This window comes from Oxyura jamaicensis, chromosome 1 (assembly GCF_011077185.1).
Source record: "Oxyura jamaicensis isolate SHBP4307 breed ruddy duck chromosome 1, BPBGC_Ojam_1.0, whole genome shotgun sequence".
Lineage (NCBI taxonomy): Eukaryota > Metazoa > Chordata > Aves > Anseriformes > Anatidae > Oxyura > Oxyura jamaicensis.
This window is the reverse complement of record NC_048893.1, coordinates 44,399,293-44,416,203: the sequence shown is the minus strand read 5'-3', so window position 1 is coordinate 44,416,203 and position 16,911 is coordinate 44,399,293. Positions and strand designations below refer to the sequence as shown.

Below are 16,911 nucleotides of genomic sequence, written 5' to 3'. Positions count from 1 at the left end.
AATACAGAAACATTTATTTAATGTTCACCTCTATTTTGTTGGCAGAAAGTTTGAACATACGGTACAAGCTTGAACATATGGTACAGGTCTGGACTGATGCCTTTGGTCATCAGAAAGAGGCCAACTTGGCTCAGTAGGCTCAGAATAGGCTAGTGATGGTCTCAGACGAGCTGAAAGTGCCTGTGGCACTTCTGCTTACCTGCAGAATGTACAGGAGAATGCTCATCTGTAGGCATGCCTACATAATTTACTCTGTTGCATCCACTCTGTGCCTGCTTGCTATCTCCTGAAATGAATTCCTTATGATTGTTCGTTTCCCTCTTTACAGCAGTGCTATCGCATTCGCATTGCTGTTCCTAATTCTACTGCTCAGACTTAACTACGTGAGCTGATCACTTGAAGTTACAGACATAAATTCTTAATAGTTTTGCCTTGCTCCATTTCTGTTTCATGCATAATTGAATTTGAGTGGATTAATTTTTCCTTTTTAGCTGCTCGAGTATCCTATTTAGATTCTATAAAAATAATACCTAATAAGTGTACTTTTTTATTTCTCTCGTAGCCAAAGTTCCCTTGTAAGGAATGGGATCCAAACTTGCCGTCCTTGTGTCTTCCAAATCCTGAGTATCTGGCACCAGAATACATTCTTTCTGTGAGCTGTGAGACAGCCAGTGATATGTACTCCCTAGGAGCTGTTATGTATGCAGTGTTTAATAAAGGGAAACCAATTTTTGAGGTCAACAAGCAGGATATTTATAAAAGTTTTAGTAGACAACTCGATCAGGTATTCTATTTATAAATATTATACATTGATTTTCATATTTGAAAAGTGACTATTTTAAAGCAGATTTAAATATCTTAGACATGATACCAAGTGTTCCACCACAACCAATCCAATAATGGTATCTTACTTTGTATGCTGTCTTTACAATAAGAAAAAAAATCCTAGTAAAATATGGAAAATTAAAATACGTGTAGAGGAAGTTAAGTGTACCAACTTCAAAAACTACAAAATTTGTTTTTCAGCTGTTTGCTCTGTAACCATGTTGAATGCTGGTCTTGTAGTATAAATGCTTTACCTCTCAGGACGAACAGTGTTTAACAGAAAGCAATGAATGTGTAGGACTGGTGAAGATTGCCGAGTTTAGAGTGATTTGATCAATAGATGTCCATTTAATTACCAGCTATTTCACATTCTTTGTGGACTATGAACATTAACAGAAGACAGTCAATTGGAACAGCTGGCATAATGTACATTCATGTGCAAGTTTTCTTTGTATCTTCTTTGGGTGCCCGTTGTCTTAATCTTATGTACTGTATTTTAATGTCTAAACAAGACTTCAGATAATAATGTGTACCTCTTTAAAAATACTGGTTTTGTGTTCTCTAATAACCTGAACACAATTAGAAGTAGGGAACAGGGGGATGTGACCTGACACAGGTAGGCTGTTGGGATATGGAAAGAAAATCAAGGTATCAGAAGCTAATGGGTTATGAAAGGGGAGGAGAGAGGGGTCAAAGGTGTGGGTAGAGTAACCAGCAAGAGGACAAAGTATAGTCCTAATGTATATTCAAAATAGTCATATGCAGGATTTTCTGACTTCATGGTGCATGTGCTTTCATTACTTTTGCAGCTGAGCCGTTTAAGCTCCAGTAATCTTCAGAATATACCAGAGGAAGTGCGTGAACATGTAAAGCTACTCTTAAATGTAGCTCCAGCAGTCAGACCAGATGCAGATCAAATGACTAAGGTCAGTTCATGGAAACTATAGTGGCTATAGGAAAGAGGGAAAATAGTGTTTGACTTGTAGAAACAATAGAGCTATTTTAAAGTCTTTTTTTTTTTTTTTTTTTTTTTTTAAATCTTGTTAATCTTTTGGTTGAAATGTTACATGTTTTTGAATTACTTGGGAAATAATAGTGTTATCTGGTGCCTAAAGTTGTCCTTACTCTAACCTTTTATTAAAACCATTTTATTAAATTCAGTCTTTAAAAATGTACTGGAAGGATTTTAAAGCCATGAAATGACAAAGAGCAGTGAATTTCAGGATTAACTTTATTTTTGAATGTTACAATACTTAGTATGTAAAAATTTACTTTTCTAATCATTGATTGCAGCTACTTCATTGTAAAGGCTTACTGTAATGCGTTGAGAAGGTAAAAATATGATTGTGTATGGAATCTTTGTAGTAGTACCAATATTGTATCCCTCCAGATCATAAACTTTTTCTCTTATTTTTAGATACCGTTCTTTGATGATGTAGGAGCAGTGACACTTCAGTATTTTGATTCGTTATTTCAAAGGGATAACCTTCAGAAATCACAGTTTTTTAAAGGGCTACCAAAGGTTCTGCCAAAGCTGCCTAAGGTATGTCTGTATGATTTCTTGAAATAGTTTAAAAATACGTAGTGTTGTACCGTAACGGACTGCCATGAGGTTGTCAGAATAGAACAGTAGGAAAAAAGAGGAGATGGGAAAATAATATGTGGAAATTCTTCTCAGTTATCAATAAATTTGGGAACATGAAATGGCAAATTGTGCCATTGTAAGGAATTGTGCATGTGTAAGGAATCTTTGGCTGCATGTCCTGTTGTAGTTCATCCCACTTTGAAAGGACGTTATCTTCTCCCCAGTTACAAGGCTTTCCCTTTGTTTCCAGATGCTGTCGTAACTATTTGAAGTTATCTTGCCACATTTTCTCTCAATTTGTATGTAGGATTGCTTCACCATCTTTATGGCACTTAAATGTTGAAGGATGTAAAGCTTCCTTCCCTCAACAGGCTAAATGCTTTGCTGTACTAGCAGTACCCAGAAACCTCAAAGGGTCTTTCATTCCACTTTTCTCCTCTGTAGTGCTAGACACTGTGTCTAGACTGATTCCTTTTCTTTTTGTGAGATTCTCAAATTTATGTAAGACATAATGCATAAGTGGTGGAAAAGTAGTTTAATACATAATAGAATAGCTGAACTTCTCAACCATCATGGTACATTTCCTTATTTTTAATTGCATTCAGTTTTGAACTACTCAGTTGCAAGATTCAGACTTCAATGCTATATTATTTTTAATTTAGCTTTTTCCTTTAATCAAAAATCGTTGATGTTTTGAATTTGGGCATAGATAGGATAACCACATTGTCTTTAGTGCATTCACTTTTTTTCTGTCTTAAAAACAAATTATGGAGAGGGACTGTGCCCTTGAGCTGTGTATTTCTCTTTATTGATTTTAAAAGCATTTAAGCTTGCATAACTCTGCAGTAGACCTCCACATTGTATTTATCTTTATTTTGTCAGCTGAATCCTACTTGTAGTGGGAATGTACTTGGAGTTTATGGGGCAGTATAGTAGCTTTGTTTGTTCAGAAAAAATGAGTGATGGGGTAGTGAAAGACTGATATATAAATTTTCTGGTGGTAGAAGTTTTTTTTTAAAACCAAGTATGTAGAATGAGTTTTCATGATTCATATAAGTGATTTAAAGTCCTATTTCCTGTACGTTTAATAGCTTTTTGTTGTCCTTCATAGGTTGTATTCTCCAATTGTGTCTTGAGTGCAAACAGAAAAGTAATGAAAGTAGCACAGTTTAAATTAGCTTAACTGTACTGTGAAAATATTTTCAAAATTGAAAATTGTCTTTTTGAGGAGTGAGGGGGGTTAATACCAGGTTAATACAAAAGCAGCATGTTATAACTTGATGTATGATTGTTTTTGTCTCTCAGCGTGTTATAATTCAGCGAATTTTGCCTTGCTTGACCTCTGAGTTTGTGAATCCTGATATGGTACCCTTTGTTTTGCCCAATGTTCTACTAATTGCTGAGGAATGCACCAAAGAGGAATATATCAGGCTCATTCTGCCTGATCTTGGTCCTGTTTTTAAGCAGCAAGAACCAATCCAGGTATGTTACAGTTGTTTCGATTACAGTTCAGATTACAGATTTTCTCTTCAATGCTTCTTCCATGAAAAATGACTGTTCTAGTTCTCTTCTCTTACCTTTGCACAGGATGCCCAACCTGCTCTGTAATTGTCACAGACAGTCAGCCTTGAATCATACAAAACAGATTTTTTTCAGAAAAATCACCTCTGTTCCTGTCTTTTTTATTTGGGTTTTCTGAAGGTATATTTGCATTTATAGATGAGATTAGATTAGCATAAAGGAAACATTCAGTTTTCTACTCAACTCTTATCTTCAGTTGCTTGTAGGAGGTATATTTTAAATCATTTTATAACTATTACAGCTGATCTCGACATGGTTGTAAAGTACAATATTTGCACATACTGTACTCGTAACTGAACCTATGTTCTTTGCTTGTGTCTGGATCGGTAACGCTAGAATCTTGGGGTGGAAAAGTTCAAACTTTGCTCTCTTAAAGGTGCTGTTTACTTATGATAATAAAATAATGTTTATTTGAAGGCTGTGCACAGATTTGCAAACTTTTTCCATCTTATTTGACAAATGTGCTGTGATAGTGCAAGTAAAATATGTTTTATTTTTTTACATGCATAAAAGTAGTAAGCCATTGCTGTAAAGGAGCAAAAGATTTGCATCCTTTTTTTCAATTCCATGTATGAAGATTTTTGAGAATTTTGTTGCTGTGTTAGGCATCACACCTCAACAGATAAAAAGTAGCTGTGTTCCTTCTAGTTCACCTTGCTTTAATGCTGGCTGCTGTTATTTCTCTGCAAAGCACTAAAAGGCCAAGATAAACATACGAATGAACGAATAGATGATTTATTTCTGTGATATACACATCAGAGAACTCCCATTATTCTGGGGAGAAAGTACAGCTGTATTGCTTCAGAATAGCTCAGAGAATTAGAATTTCTTAGTGTTCTTTTCCTTTGGTACATTGTTTTGTTTTTTTTTTTATCTTGAAAAAAATGTCTGATTGACAGGAAGCCAATAAATGTATCATTTCTACTGTTTCATCCTAAAAGATTACATTGTGTTTTTCTACCTTTAACGTCAAATATTTGAGACATCCTCTCTGCAAAAAGTTTGTCTCAAGGTTATATCTGGAGCACAATGGGTTTTATATTTATATATTGATATTTTTAATATGCACTATGTACTACATGACTCATTTCACTTTTATTTCTATGGACTTAAGTTTAAGTCCATAGTTTAAGAAAGTTTTTCTAAGATGTCTAGGACAGGTTTTCAAATTCAATAAACCATGAATTTGGGGGGGGGGGGGGAAATTGTGGTCCCAGAGAACAGAATTCCAGGTCTAATTGGCAGCATCATGTTCCTGTGTTTTTTTTTGTGTTTTTTTTTTTTTTTTTTTTTTTAATGATTGGGGAGCATCTGTAAGTGTTTCTTTCTTCCAAACATGCTCTCAGGAAGTTTTAAATCTGTTTGAAGCTTGTTGCTTGGCTTTTGTAGGACACTTGAGTTTGAAGCGAATGTATCTTGGGAGGCTACTGCATTTCAGTATGAAGAAATTGTTATCCAGTGTTCACAGTGTCTTCATATGATGGAATTTATAGTATTAACACTGAATAATTAATTAAACTGTTTGTTCATATCATGCTCTTGGAGTTAGAGTGGAATAACTCGAGTGCTATAAATTAACATCCTAGTACACCTATTTTTACTTTCTGATGTTTCTGTTTATTTGACCTTCAAGCACTGATAGCTACATATTTTTAGACTTAAAAATTGAAATCACTTTCTCCTGTGAAATACCTGGCTTTTTATTATGAACATAATACCACTTAGCACAATTTATCCATCTACTACAACCCATTTTCTATAAGGAGCAAAGTAAAAGGAAAGTCAGGCAGCAGTAGAAGGTTGTCTCACCTATTTCAGATGGTTACCTTGAAATGAGTTGCAAAGCACTCTGTATTGGAGATCAAGCCTGGATGAGTAAGAGTAGCAGCTGACTTTTAGATGGCTAAGCCTAAGCAAAATGAATCCCACTTTGCAAATGTGCTATTCTAGTTTTGCTTTTTAGTCAAACTAGATGTGAGTTTTTTCTGCTTTATTTTTTTTCATTTTATGATATACAATACCAACATGAACTAGAATGAAGCTAGTTTATGTCCATGTGGTAGCTGTAATATTCATTTCATCTGTTCCCAATTTTGATTTCAGATTCATGTGGAATGCAGGTGGAGTTGTGATTAGATGCTTTGAGGATGGCATTTGATCCATGTTTTTTGGGGACTTTAGATTTTTCAGTAGTGATGTGTGTAAAAAACTTCTGTGGGTTGATTTTAACAAAAGATATGTTGTAAATAGAAACAAGAACGCCCTCTTCAGTCATTATGACTTATTTCAGGAATATTAGTCTAGAAGCCATTATTTTGTTTGATTTGTATTTGCTGTTCTTAAAATGCAATAATATGTCAAAGTGTTTTTTGTTTTCCATGCCTTCAGGCAAGCAACATGGTAAGTGATACCATTTACTGAGTTACAAGAAAACTTCTGAACTTGTAATGATATGATGCAATATACTTTAAGTTGTAAGTATAAGTTTCTGGAGTTAAAACTTTTGGCTTCTGAACTGTCCTTCTTTTCGTAGATCTTACTGATCTTCCTGCAAAAAATGGACTTGCTTCTAACCAAAACTCCACCGGATGAAATAAAGAACAGTGTTCTACCAATGGTTTATAGAGCCTTGGAAGCACCTTCAATTCAGATCCAGGTATAGCAATTGCCGCTTCTAAATAAAAGTGCCTGATTTTACATGGAGTAACCACTTAACTGTTGTTCTAATGCTCTTTTCCTGCATTCTAACTAGATACCATAGCAAAAAGTAGGATATGCCTTTATGACATGTTACATGTGCTGCAGAAACTGTGCATGCTTGCATGCTCTTACCAGTTAGTGATAGGTGGCTTACTCTGAGGTCCCGCTGATACGAACATCTGTGTTGACAGTTAACAGGGAAGATCTGCTTTGCTGTAAAATCACGTTAGTACAACTAACTTCTGGTGACATTTTTCATATCTGTATTTTAATTTTTCTCTTTTTGCTTTCTGTACACTTCTACGGTGGTTTTTGTTGTTTTTGAAAACAGAATTTGCTACTAGATGTGGATTAACTTCCACTGGAATTAACTTCCATTTAGCCAAAGGCATTCAGGAGTGGGAGGGGGGAGATAAACACAATATTAATAAAAGAAGAATTCGGATAAACAGATGTGACTTTTACCCTTGCAAAGTCTTCACAGTATTGTATTATATTATATTACAGGTAATTTTTTTCATTGTTTAAGTATGTTAAATACGCTGTTTTATAATTCAGTCTGTTGTTATATTGCTGCAGAGCATTATTGATAGCGCTCAAATTGGCTTGACATTTGTAGAAAAACATTACATTTTGATGGCCCTTGTAATATAAGTTGTGTTTTTTGTAAAGGTGCTTTGTGAAAATGCAAGATATTCTTATCTATGTATTTTATTATAAATTTATGAATACTCTTTCAAATACATTTTCCTAGTTCTATCTGTGTGTCATTGTTTTATCATTCTAGGTATTTTTAAGTGAGTCTTCTTAGTTGGACGTGATATTTCCTAAACAGAAAAAAAAGACATTTTAAACTAATTTTGACCTTGAGTAATATTAGTACTAATTTTATAATAAACAGGCATGTTTCTCTTTAAACTTATGTGAAATATTTTTTATAGGAGCTTTGCCTAAACATAATTCCCACGTTTGCCAATTTAATAGATTACCCATCAATGAAAAATTCATTAATTCCAAGAATTAAAAATGCATGTTTGCAAACTTCTTCTCTTGCTGTAAGTATTCTAATATTTTTCTGTGTCTTTCAGTCCTCAGAAAATATTGTTAGCATTAATTGCATCGTTTCTTTCTGCTGTTATGTTTTTGAATGAAAGTTCGTCAATGTGCCCAAATTTCTTTGATTTTTTTTAACTTTTTTTTCAAAACAGTTTACTTTTTTTTTTTTTACTTTAACAATTTTTAAAGTGTTGTTGGCAACTGCCAACTGTTGTTAACAATACTGTAACTATTGGTAAAGCGTGGTCCAGAGTATTATATGTTAACAGCGTTTCTCTTGTAGAAAAGCTATTTTTTTGTGAGCAATATGCAATTGTATATTTTCCTTTCATAACACAAAAGTTTGCTTTAAATTGTCTTGAAAATTCAGATGTGAAGGTTGTAGTTTCAGAAATGCTTTTCTTCTGAGTTTTTTGTATTCTTAGGCAAAATACAGTTAAGATTTTGTTTAAAATGTTGTTACCGTACTTCATAGGTCCGGGTAAACTCACTAGTCTGCCTAGGAAAGATTTTGGAGTACTTAGACAAATGGTTTGTGCTTGATGATATTCTACCTTTTCTACAACAAATTCCATCCAAGGAACCTGCAGTGCTAATGGGAATTCTAGGTAATTAATATTTTCAACATTCTCTTTTATGCTTTTGATGTTCTAAATTTCAGAGATTTTTAAATTATTGATCTTTACATAGTGTATTGCTAAAAACGTCTATTAAAAACTGCTTGTTTTTGTTTCTTAAGTATGTCTCAGTTCAGTTACTTTATGTATTTTTGGTACTTTTGATCACTAGTATATATATTTGTAGTCTTCAAGGCCCAACATAGTTCTGAGTATTCTTTGCAGTTCTTAGGCTGTGACACTTTCATGGCCCACACACAGTGACAGAGCTTCTTTTCTTCAGAAGAGTAGGTAATCTTCCCTTCTTCGGATGCTGAGCACCTTGCTGGAGCTTTTAAGGTGTAATTGGCTTTTTTTACCACTCTTGTGTGTCAGTTGCTATAAATCATTGTCTATACAAGTGCGTTGCTCTTCCCTGCTGGTTTTTTTAGACTCATTTTGTTGGAGTTTTAAGCAAACATACAGTGCCTTTGCACTGAAATGGAATGTAGGTGAGGTTTCACAAAATAACAAAACCTGGCATGGCTTATTACTTCTAGAGAGGGAGGCCTCACTCCCAGTCGTGCTTTTCTGGTGCCATGCTGGTGCTTGGCTAACTTAGATTGTGTGATTTTAACGGCTTGAATGGGCTTGCGCAGACCAGTTGACCAGAGTCACTGCCAAGAAAGAGGTGACCGTGTGGCCAGGTGTGGAGGACAGTGACCATTTATCTTACTGTTAGCAAAGTGGTAGATAGAAGACCATTTGCAACAGTTGAATCATACAGACAGCAATCCTCATTAAGCTTTAATCACAGTAATAAATATATGACGGCAAAACTATTTTAACATGCTCAAAATCAGCAAGAGGGTATCTATCTGTAGTAATTTCAGCTGCCCTCTCTTCCTTAATCCCCAATTCTTTGGCTTGCATTTGCTATCTAAGAATGAGGGACAGCGTATTTTTTACCCAAGTTGTATTATTCTGGAATTCTACTTGGATACAGTGGATAAGTGAACCACCATTTGGAAATGGTGTGTTGAAATCAATTCATTACGCTAGAGTTCCCCTTTTTTGGAATAATAATACTTTGCATCTTGTGTGTGGTATCTTCTTGGGCAGCTAACCGCTCTGTTCTAATACAAACCATAGAAAGTGAAGAAAGCTGCCTCTGCTGTGCCTGTATGTTCAGTGTTTGCCACCAGAAATCAACTATTTAAGCACACAGGAATCCTCCTGTCAGAAGCTGTATGGAACTGGTATGCTTAACGCTGTATCCCTTGTGCCTGTCACTGTTTCTTTTTCAGTGACTTCACAACAAATAAAATATGTCCCATGATTTCTGATCCTATGTATTACACAGACCCAAACTTCTAGGTAAGAAGAATCTTTGTAAAATGCAATCAGTGTTAGTTACAGCAGCATAATAATTACTCCTAGTCACTTGTCCTGCTAGAACATATCCTTAGTTAATGCAGGTTTCTTGGTGGCAATTTGTCAGTTAGTGGTAACTCATTTGCTCCTGATGATCTCTTCAAAGATACATATTCTTAGATAATTGACCAGATCAATACATTGACTAGTAATACCAGGTTTCATAGCTGCCAGATATTACTTTGGGTCTTCTCTTGTTATGAACGTTAGCAAAGCGTCTTGTTGTAATGTGTTTATATTGTGGATGAGTACTTAGTTCTTATGGGTCGCACAAAGAACCAATGTATAATGAGGTGATCAGTACACATAGAGTGCAACTTGGAATTTGTTCACATTATGTTCTAAACTTAACAATTTTGATGTTGTGTCTCAGGTATTTACAAATGTACATTTACTCATAAGAAGTTGGGAATTACCAAAGAACAACTTGCAGGAAAAGTATTGCCCCATCTGATTCCTCTTAGTATTGAGAACAATCTTAATCTCAATCAGGTAGGAACAAAAATGTTCTGCATGTTTTTACTTGATAAATTTGCAGAGAATATATTTAAACTGTTGTCACAGAAAAAAAAAAAAATCATACATTGCTGTTTGTCTCTCTGTTCTAAAAAAAAAAAAAAGTAATACTAATGCTTCCAATATTACTGTATTTGCATGCTTAATGTTGGTTTTTTTTCTCAGTGGAAATAACCGATCTAGTATAAAACTTTGAAGTGAATACTGTCACCTTCCAAATATCCTGCAAAAGCAGTTAACTACTAGCATAATTATAATTCAAATTAAAAGTTAAAGTGCAATCTTAATGTTTCTTTATTTAGTTTTGTATGTAAATGTTGCAAATAACGTAAAACTTTAGTAGTGTTCCTATGAAATAATTAAGAAATGGAACACCTAATAGGATTTTTTTTGGGGGGAAGGGGAAACGGATCTGGTAGCATTCAACTGTGCTTTCTGTCTGAGTTATGTCATGTCTGTTTTTTTTAGTAGTATATTGTTTTCACTGTTTCAGTATACACTCCACTTGTGGTTGAGTATCTAACACAAGGTATTGAGACTGGATTATAAATAATTTAAAAGCCTGTAGTTTATCTCACATCGTATACTGTAAGTTTTATGAGATACTTTTAAGTTATACATGTCTGAATTCTGTCACTGCAGAATCCAAACATCTTGTACGTTTCTTTTACAGTTCAATTCTTTTATTTGTGTTATAAGAGATATGCTTAATAGATTGGAAGCAGAGCATAAAACAAAACTTGAGCAGCTTCATGTCATGCAAGAGCAACAGAAGTAAGTGCATGTATGTTAGAGATGAACTAAGTAAGCAGAAATTATTTTTTTTGCAAATATGAGAAAACTAGCCATACCAATAAAATCTAGGTAATTCTTAGCTCAGTGGTTGAGAATTAACTCAAATAAGCGCAAATTAACTCAAATTGTTAGCAAAGCTGTATTAGTCCTGGAATGTTAGTGTTATTTTGATATCAGTGGTTTTATAAAGTAAAATCCTTTACCCTTATGTTGTTCAGTTACAGTTTATTATAGTTCATACTCAGCTCCACTAGTATAGTTGTGCCTTACATGTATATGCCAAGAATAGTTGCTTTTCTGTAGTTGTTGAGAACACAGACCACACTGGAGAAACATAAACGTAGCGGCAGTGGTAGAACGCAGAAATATTTGAAGATATTTTGAACTATTGAAGTTTCTAAGTCAAATTAACTTGAGTTACCCAAAGTCTGTGTCACCTCATTCAAAAGGAGGAACTAAAAACCACGTGAAATGATTGTTAGGAAACCTTTACAGATTAGAATATTATAATTTTCCAGTCTCTTATATGCATTCTAAGTATGGCAGTGCTGTTGTAGCATTTTTTTTTAAAGTTATTTAAATGCAGAAGGATTTTCTGTGCTGCTGAATTAGTGTTGTGGATGTGACTGTAAAGCTATCTTTTTGTAATATTGTATAGATCTTTGGATATAGCTAATCAAATGAATGTGTCTGAAGAAGCAAGATCTAGTAGTACAAGTAATCAGGTAAGAGTCAGTATTTCATTGCATTACTTAGATGTAGAAATTTAAAATTTAAAATAAGTTGCAGTATTTCACATAACTTAGTTTTGTTTTTTTGATCTTAAATAGATTGACAAGGTATTCAATAATACTGGAACGGACCTTCTAACTAGTGGACCTGACAGTAAAGACAATGAGTTATCATCAAAACAGAAAAAGGTATGTTTTTTGTTTTTTTTTTTGTTCTGGAATTCTCTTACATCTATGTGTCTACTACAAGTTTCGTTTGGTTGCATAAAATGAGTATGTGTAAATATTTACCATATTAAAAGCTTTAAAAAAAAAACTGTTCCTGTATTATACAGTACAATGCCTACTCACATGTGAAAGTGTACTGAAAAATGTTCAAATCACATCCTTGAATTTCTGTGAAAGCCTTTCCTTAAAAAATAGCTCTGCACAAAGTAGGCAAATTAGGATTATAAATCTTTGGTCACTTTCTTCCTCCTTATAGCTATTAGCAAAACTAAAGCTTCAGTAGTGGATTTAGTTTGCCAAATCAAAATGATCAGGCAACTTTTTTATTTATAAAATCACAAATGGAGATGAAGATCAAAAATAGATTTTCATGTAGTAAACAACACTAACTTCTAGTGTAAAAATTTAATGTGAAAAAGAGCAGTCAATATATTAAGGATTGTTAATATGTTTAGGATATGTTAAGTTACGGTTCAGTACAGGAAACGAAGAAAAAGCATGACATGACATAGCTTATGCTTGCAGTTAATACTCAATTATAAAATTATTTTTGTGGCTATTAACTATTTAAATGCCTTCTCAGATTATATACAGTTTATCGTTTCTATTTCTATTTCCCTGAACCCTTTCCCTAATTTTAGGTGGAGTGTCCCTGCTTGAGCAGGGGGGTTGGACCAGATGACCTCTAAAGGTCCCTTCCAACCTCAACCGTTCAGTGATTGTGTGATTTTATGATTTTATCCTTCATAAAGATGAGTTAAAATCCTGAAAGGTTTCCTAAGCAATCCTAAAATAAAATTCCCTTTCAATTCCACTGTTGGTTGTAGTTCTATATCAAGTGCCAGCAGGTACTTACATGAAGTCAAAAACTGGGAAGACTTTCTGATGCCCAATATTAAGAAGTCAAAGTTAAAATGATTTTGTTGCGATACCTCTTTATTTCAGATCTGCCCAGAATTTCTTATTATGGTGCTTTTAATATTTATTTGCTTTAAGTACTTTTTAGCAATATATAGTAAGAGATGTTGTGCTTATCCACTTTGTTTTATATAAGTAATATTTTCTGTTCTACCAAATATTGTTGAATTGACAGTGCTATTTATAAAATAAAGATAACAAATAACCATACTGTCCAACTTAGTGTTAGTACTTTCCCTTTTCAAGGCATCACTTACACTTGAAGAGAAGCAAAAGTTAGCTAAAGAACAAGAACAGGCACAGAAACTGAAAAGCCAACAACCTCTTAAGCCACAAGCTACTGCAATAACACCTCCAGTGAAGCAGGTGAGATACAGCAAAGTATTGTACTGTTCCCATTGGAGCCATACTTTTTTCTTTCAACTACTGTATGTGTTCAGCATTGTTGCCCTGTGAATCACCTTTGTTCCAACTGGTACTACAATGGTATAGTTGAGAAAAACTAAATTTTGACCTCCCTTCCATTTGTACCATTAGCAATATTTCCCACTTCTAAAAAATTGCAGCAGTTTCTAAAAGCATTGAAGACCATTGTTTAGATATTAGAAAAGATATAGGGGAGGAAAAGAAAAAAAAAATGCTCTGAAGAGTTTATCTAAATACATAAAGGTCTTGGAGTTAGGAATGGGGGGCTTGCAAGCAGATTGTGTGCTTGGTACCACGTAGTACTTGATGTAAAGTCTTTGTTGTCAAAGAAAAACTGCAAAACGATTAGTTCCAAGTAGTAAAGAATGAAAATGACCTAATTCCTCTTATATATAACTTCATCTGATGCCCAATTCCATGCAATAAATTACAGTTTCTGGAAAATGAATGCCACTTCCACGGAAGCAGTGATAACTAATGTTACTAGTGTGCATATACAGGAAAAGCATTTAACTACATTTCATATATTAACTACATTTTATATATTTTGCAGACAAAAGACTTGACAGATACACTGATAGATAATATGTCATCTTTGACTAGCCATTCCATCAACAAAGCTATAGTGGCATCTTCAAACAGCTTCTCGTCTGTCCCTTCTATGGGTGTTGGAATGGGATTTTCATCGCCTGTTGACAGCACAAAGAGAAATGTAACAACAAATGGACTGAATACTACTATGGGTTTTCAGACTCCTGGATTCAGTATGGGAAGTGGTCCCACTACTCAGAATTTCTTCAGTGGTCCAAGTGCAACAGGAACAACCAAGATGAACATTGTACCAACTGCCAATATGCCAAATTACAGTCCTATGAGTGCTGCATCTGCAATCTCTCCACTGACACAACAAAACAGACCCCCAGATATGTCTGCTTTAGATAATCTTTTTGGTCCTCAAAAACCCAAAGTTAGCATGAAACAGTTGGCTCAACAGAAGTCAAACCAGTGGGTTAATCAGTTTGTACCCCCACAAGGGTCCCCAAGTGTGAGCAGTTCAGTCATGGGACCTCAGATGAACATGATAGGACAGCCTGGCTTTGGTATACAGGGTAATCCTTTCTTTGCTCCTCAGAACTTTGCACAACCAGCAAACACGATGACAAACAGCAGCTCAGCTAGTAATGACTTAAAAGATCTTTTTGGGTAAAATGTTTTGTTTTCTTCCTTCAAAGATTGATAAAATTTGAATCATGGGTAAGCTGATTAACATCTTTTTTGATTAATAAAAGCATGGCTTGGGGAAACTTTCCACCCACCAAAACAAAGACTTCTGCACTGGAAAAAAGACTAATTTTTGCATTCACCTGGTAATGCAGTGGAATTGCGTAAGTGCACAGCCATCTTATGTACTAAAGATTTCCCATCTCTTTACCCAACTTCAGAGCATTGAAGGTAGGATGCATGCATTGAATTGAAAAAGGAGCTAAAATTTCAAATATATTCAGAAGTGTATTCAATCAACTCCTGGATTTATACGAAACTGTGTTTCTTAAACAGAAATGCTTATGGGGTAATAACACTAGCAAATACAACTTAGTGCTATCCTGTCCTGTGGATCAGTTTTTTTGGTGTCTGCTAAATTCAACTTTTTTTTGATAAGTTGTCACCTGAATTTCACACAAACTGTCATTATGCCCTATTATGACAGTTTGCAGAAAGTACATTCTTATGTTACCTCAGAATGCTTTGTTAGCCATGCTATATAGTAATATCTCTAACTGATAACTGTGAAAGAGGCGAAGAAAAAATATTTTGCCTTTCTTCTCTTATGAGATGATCAATGAGGTAGTAAAGAACTCTGCTCCAACTGACAACCCATTTTACAATGTCAGATCCTTGTTACCAACCCCATAGCAAAAGCCACATACCACTTAAGTGGGATTTTAAAATACGTGGTGACTTGGTTGTGTTTACTATACATTTCAGTGTTTTGGTTACCTTGATACTGCTTCTAACTGGTGTGAAAAAGAAGAATGTGACTTGTTATGGAACCTCCCAGAAAAAAAAATATGTTTGTACAATTCAAGTGTTGACTGCCCCAGCTTCTTACGCTTGGTTTGGTTACACAGAAATATCTTGGATTAGTTGTTTGGGGCTCTGTTGGGAAGACGAGAAAGGGCTGCCTGGTAGAAGTTTCACATGGTTTTGTGAAAAAGCAGACTGCCATAAATTGCCTTGACTAGAATAAACTATTATATTTTAATTTTGTTTTAATTTAAGTCCTTATGAAGGATAGATGAATATGAAGTGAGTTCTCAAATACAGATTTGTAAGCTCTAGAATATATGGTAAATGCACAGGTATTTCAGATCCCTTTTATTGTATTATTCCAAATTTAATAAAGTTCTCCAGAAAATGAAGCAGTAGTTTCTTCTACTTCCCAGAAGGCTGATGTTCAGCTTGCCCATGATAGAATCTCTGCTCTGTCAGATACTACTGTTGGGTTTTAATTTCTTCTTTCCTAGGAATTTCAGGAACTTTCTTATGTAATATTTTGGAGACCCTAGCTGGCTATTTTGAGAAGAAAAGAACTAGTTACCTTTTTTTATGGAAAGCCTACATGCTTTATTTTTCAAAGCTTTTCACTGAAGAAATTGTTCTTTCATTTGCTGCTTAAGAAACCAAAGGGCCTTATGCTGTAAATGTGACTTGTATTTTGGTATATTTCCACAGTTCTAAGCGGTAATAGCATTAAGCATATTTCTTAAAGAATTGTTTATGTATTATAGCTGCTGCCTTAGTCCTATTATTTTAAAATACCTGGGACCAGTGAAATTGTGGTTTAGAAAACAATGCCTAAAACATTGTGATGCTTATGTGCTGTTAATATTCATGGTAAACACCGTAGGTTATGTTAAAATATCTGTGTAAACTTAACTACGATACTAGAACTGTTAAACTATTTAAATTCATTTACAGTCACTAGTACTCTATACTCTCAATCACACTAATGTCTTCTTTTATGTCAACTTTAGAAAGCTACATTTTGTTAGGGTAACTTAAGGCAAGACTTTGAAGAATTACTTGAATCTGTATTCCTCTAAATTATTCAGAAAATAAGGTTAAATTAAAAATAACATCTCTCAGGACTCTACAACGTATTACATTAACATATCTATGGTAAAGGCAGTCCTACACATCAGTGTCCTGACTTGAGTTTTCAGTACCTGATCCTTCTTTTGTGAGAAGCTTTCAGAACTGGATTTAGGTTTAAGTTACGGAGGGAAGGTAGCTATGGAGGGAAAAATCTGAAAAAAATTGATCAGATTGTGATAAAGTTCTGTATACCCTTAAACTCCAGGGTTTGGGGCATGTACTTTTGGCATGGGCTGTTGGAGAATATAACGTAGTTTGTAAGAAAGCCAAAAAAAATATACAAGTTAAAGGTAAGAGAAGTTCTTCCATGCACTGCTAATGTGTTGGAATAATATTTTTATCTGGCTCAAGTAATATGAAATAC

The 16,911-nt window shown here is 34.5% G+C and overlaps 1 protein-coding gene across 2 annotated transcripts in view; it reads left to right on the top strand.

Moving 5' to 3' along the window:
- Window positions 1–15,654, top strand: part of SCYL2 (SCY1 like pseudokinase 2) — a 33,612-nt gene extending 17,958 nt beyond the window's left edge. Inside the window, exons 6-19 of one of the 2 annotated variants that reach the window (XM_035336343.1) lie at window positions 563–784; window positions 1,635–1,751; window positions 2,243–2,368; window positions 3,716–3,892; window positions 6,380–6,391; window positions 6,525–6,647; window positions 7,633–7,746; window positions 8,223–8,355; window positions 10,151–10,269; window positions 10,967–11,067; window positions 11,747–11,813; window positions 11,919–12,008; window positions 13,212–13,331; window positions 13,945–15,654. In XM_035336343.1, coding sequence (XP_035192234.1) covers window positions 563–784; window positions 1,635–1,751; window positions 2,243–2,368; window positions 3,716–3,892; window positions 6,380–6,391; window positions 6,525–6,647; window positions 7,633–7,746; window positions 8,223–8,355; window positions 10,151–10,269; window positions 10,967–11,067; window positions 11,747–11,813; window positions 11,919–12,008; window positions 13,212–13,331; window positions 13,945–14,598 — 2,175 coding nt within the window. In that variant the 3' untranslated portion in view covers window positions 14,599–15,654. The remainder of the gene's footprint in view (window positions 1–562; window positions 785–1,634; window positions 1,752–2,242; window positions 2,369–3,715; window positions 3,893–6,379; window positions 6,392–6,524; window positions 6,648–7,632; window positions 7,747–8,222; window positions 8,356–10,150; window positions 10,270–10,966; window positions 11,068–11,746; window positions 11,814–11,918; window positions 12,009–13,211; window positions 13,332–13,944) is intronic. The other variant, XM_035336338.1, reaches the window with a different exon arrangement.
- Window positions 15,655–16,911: the final 1,257 nt, after the last annotated feature.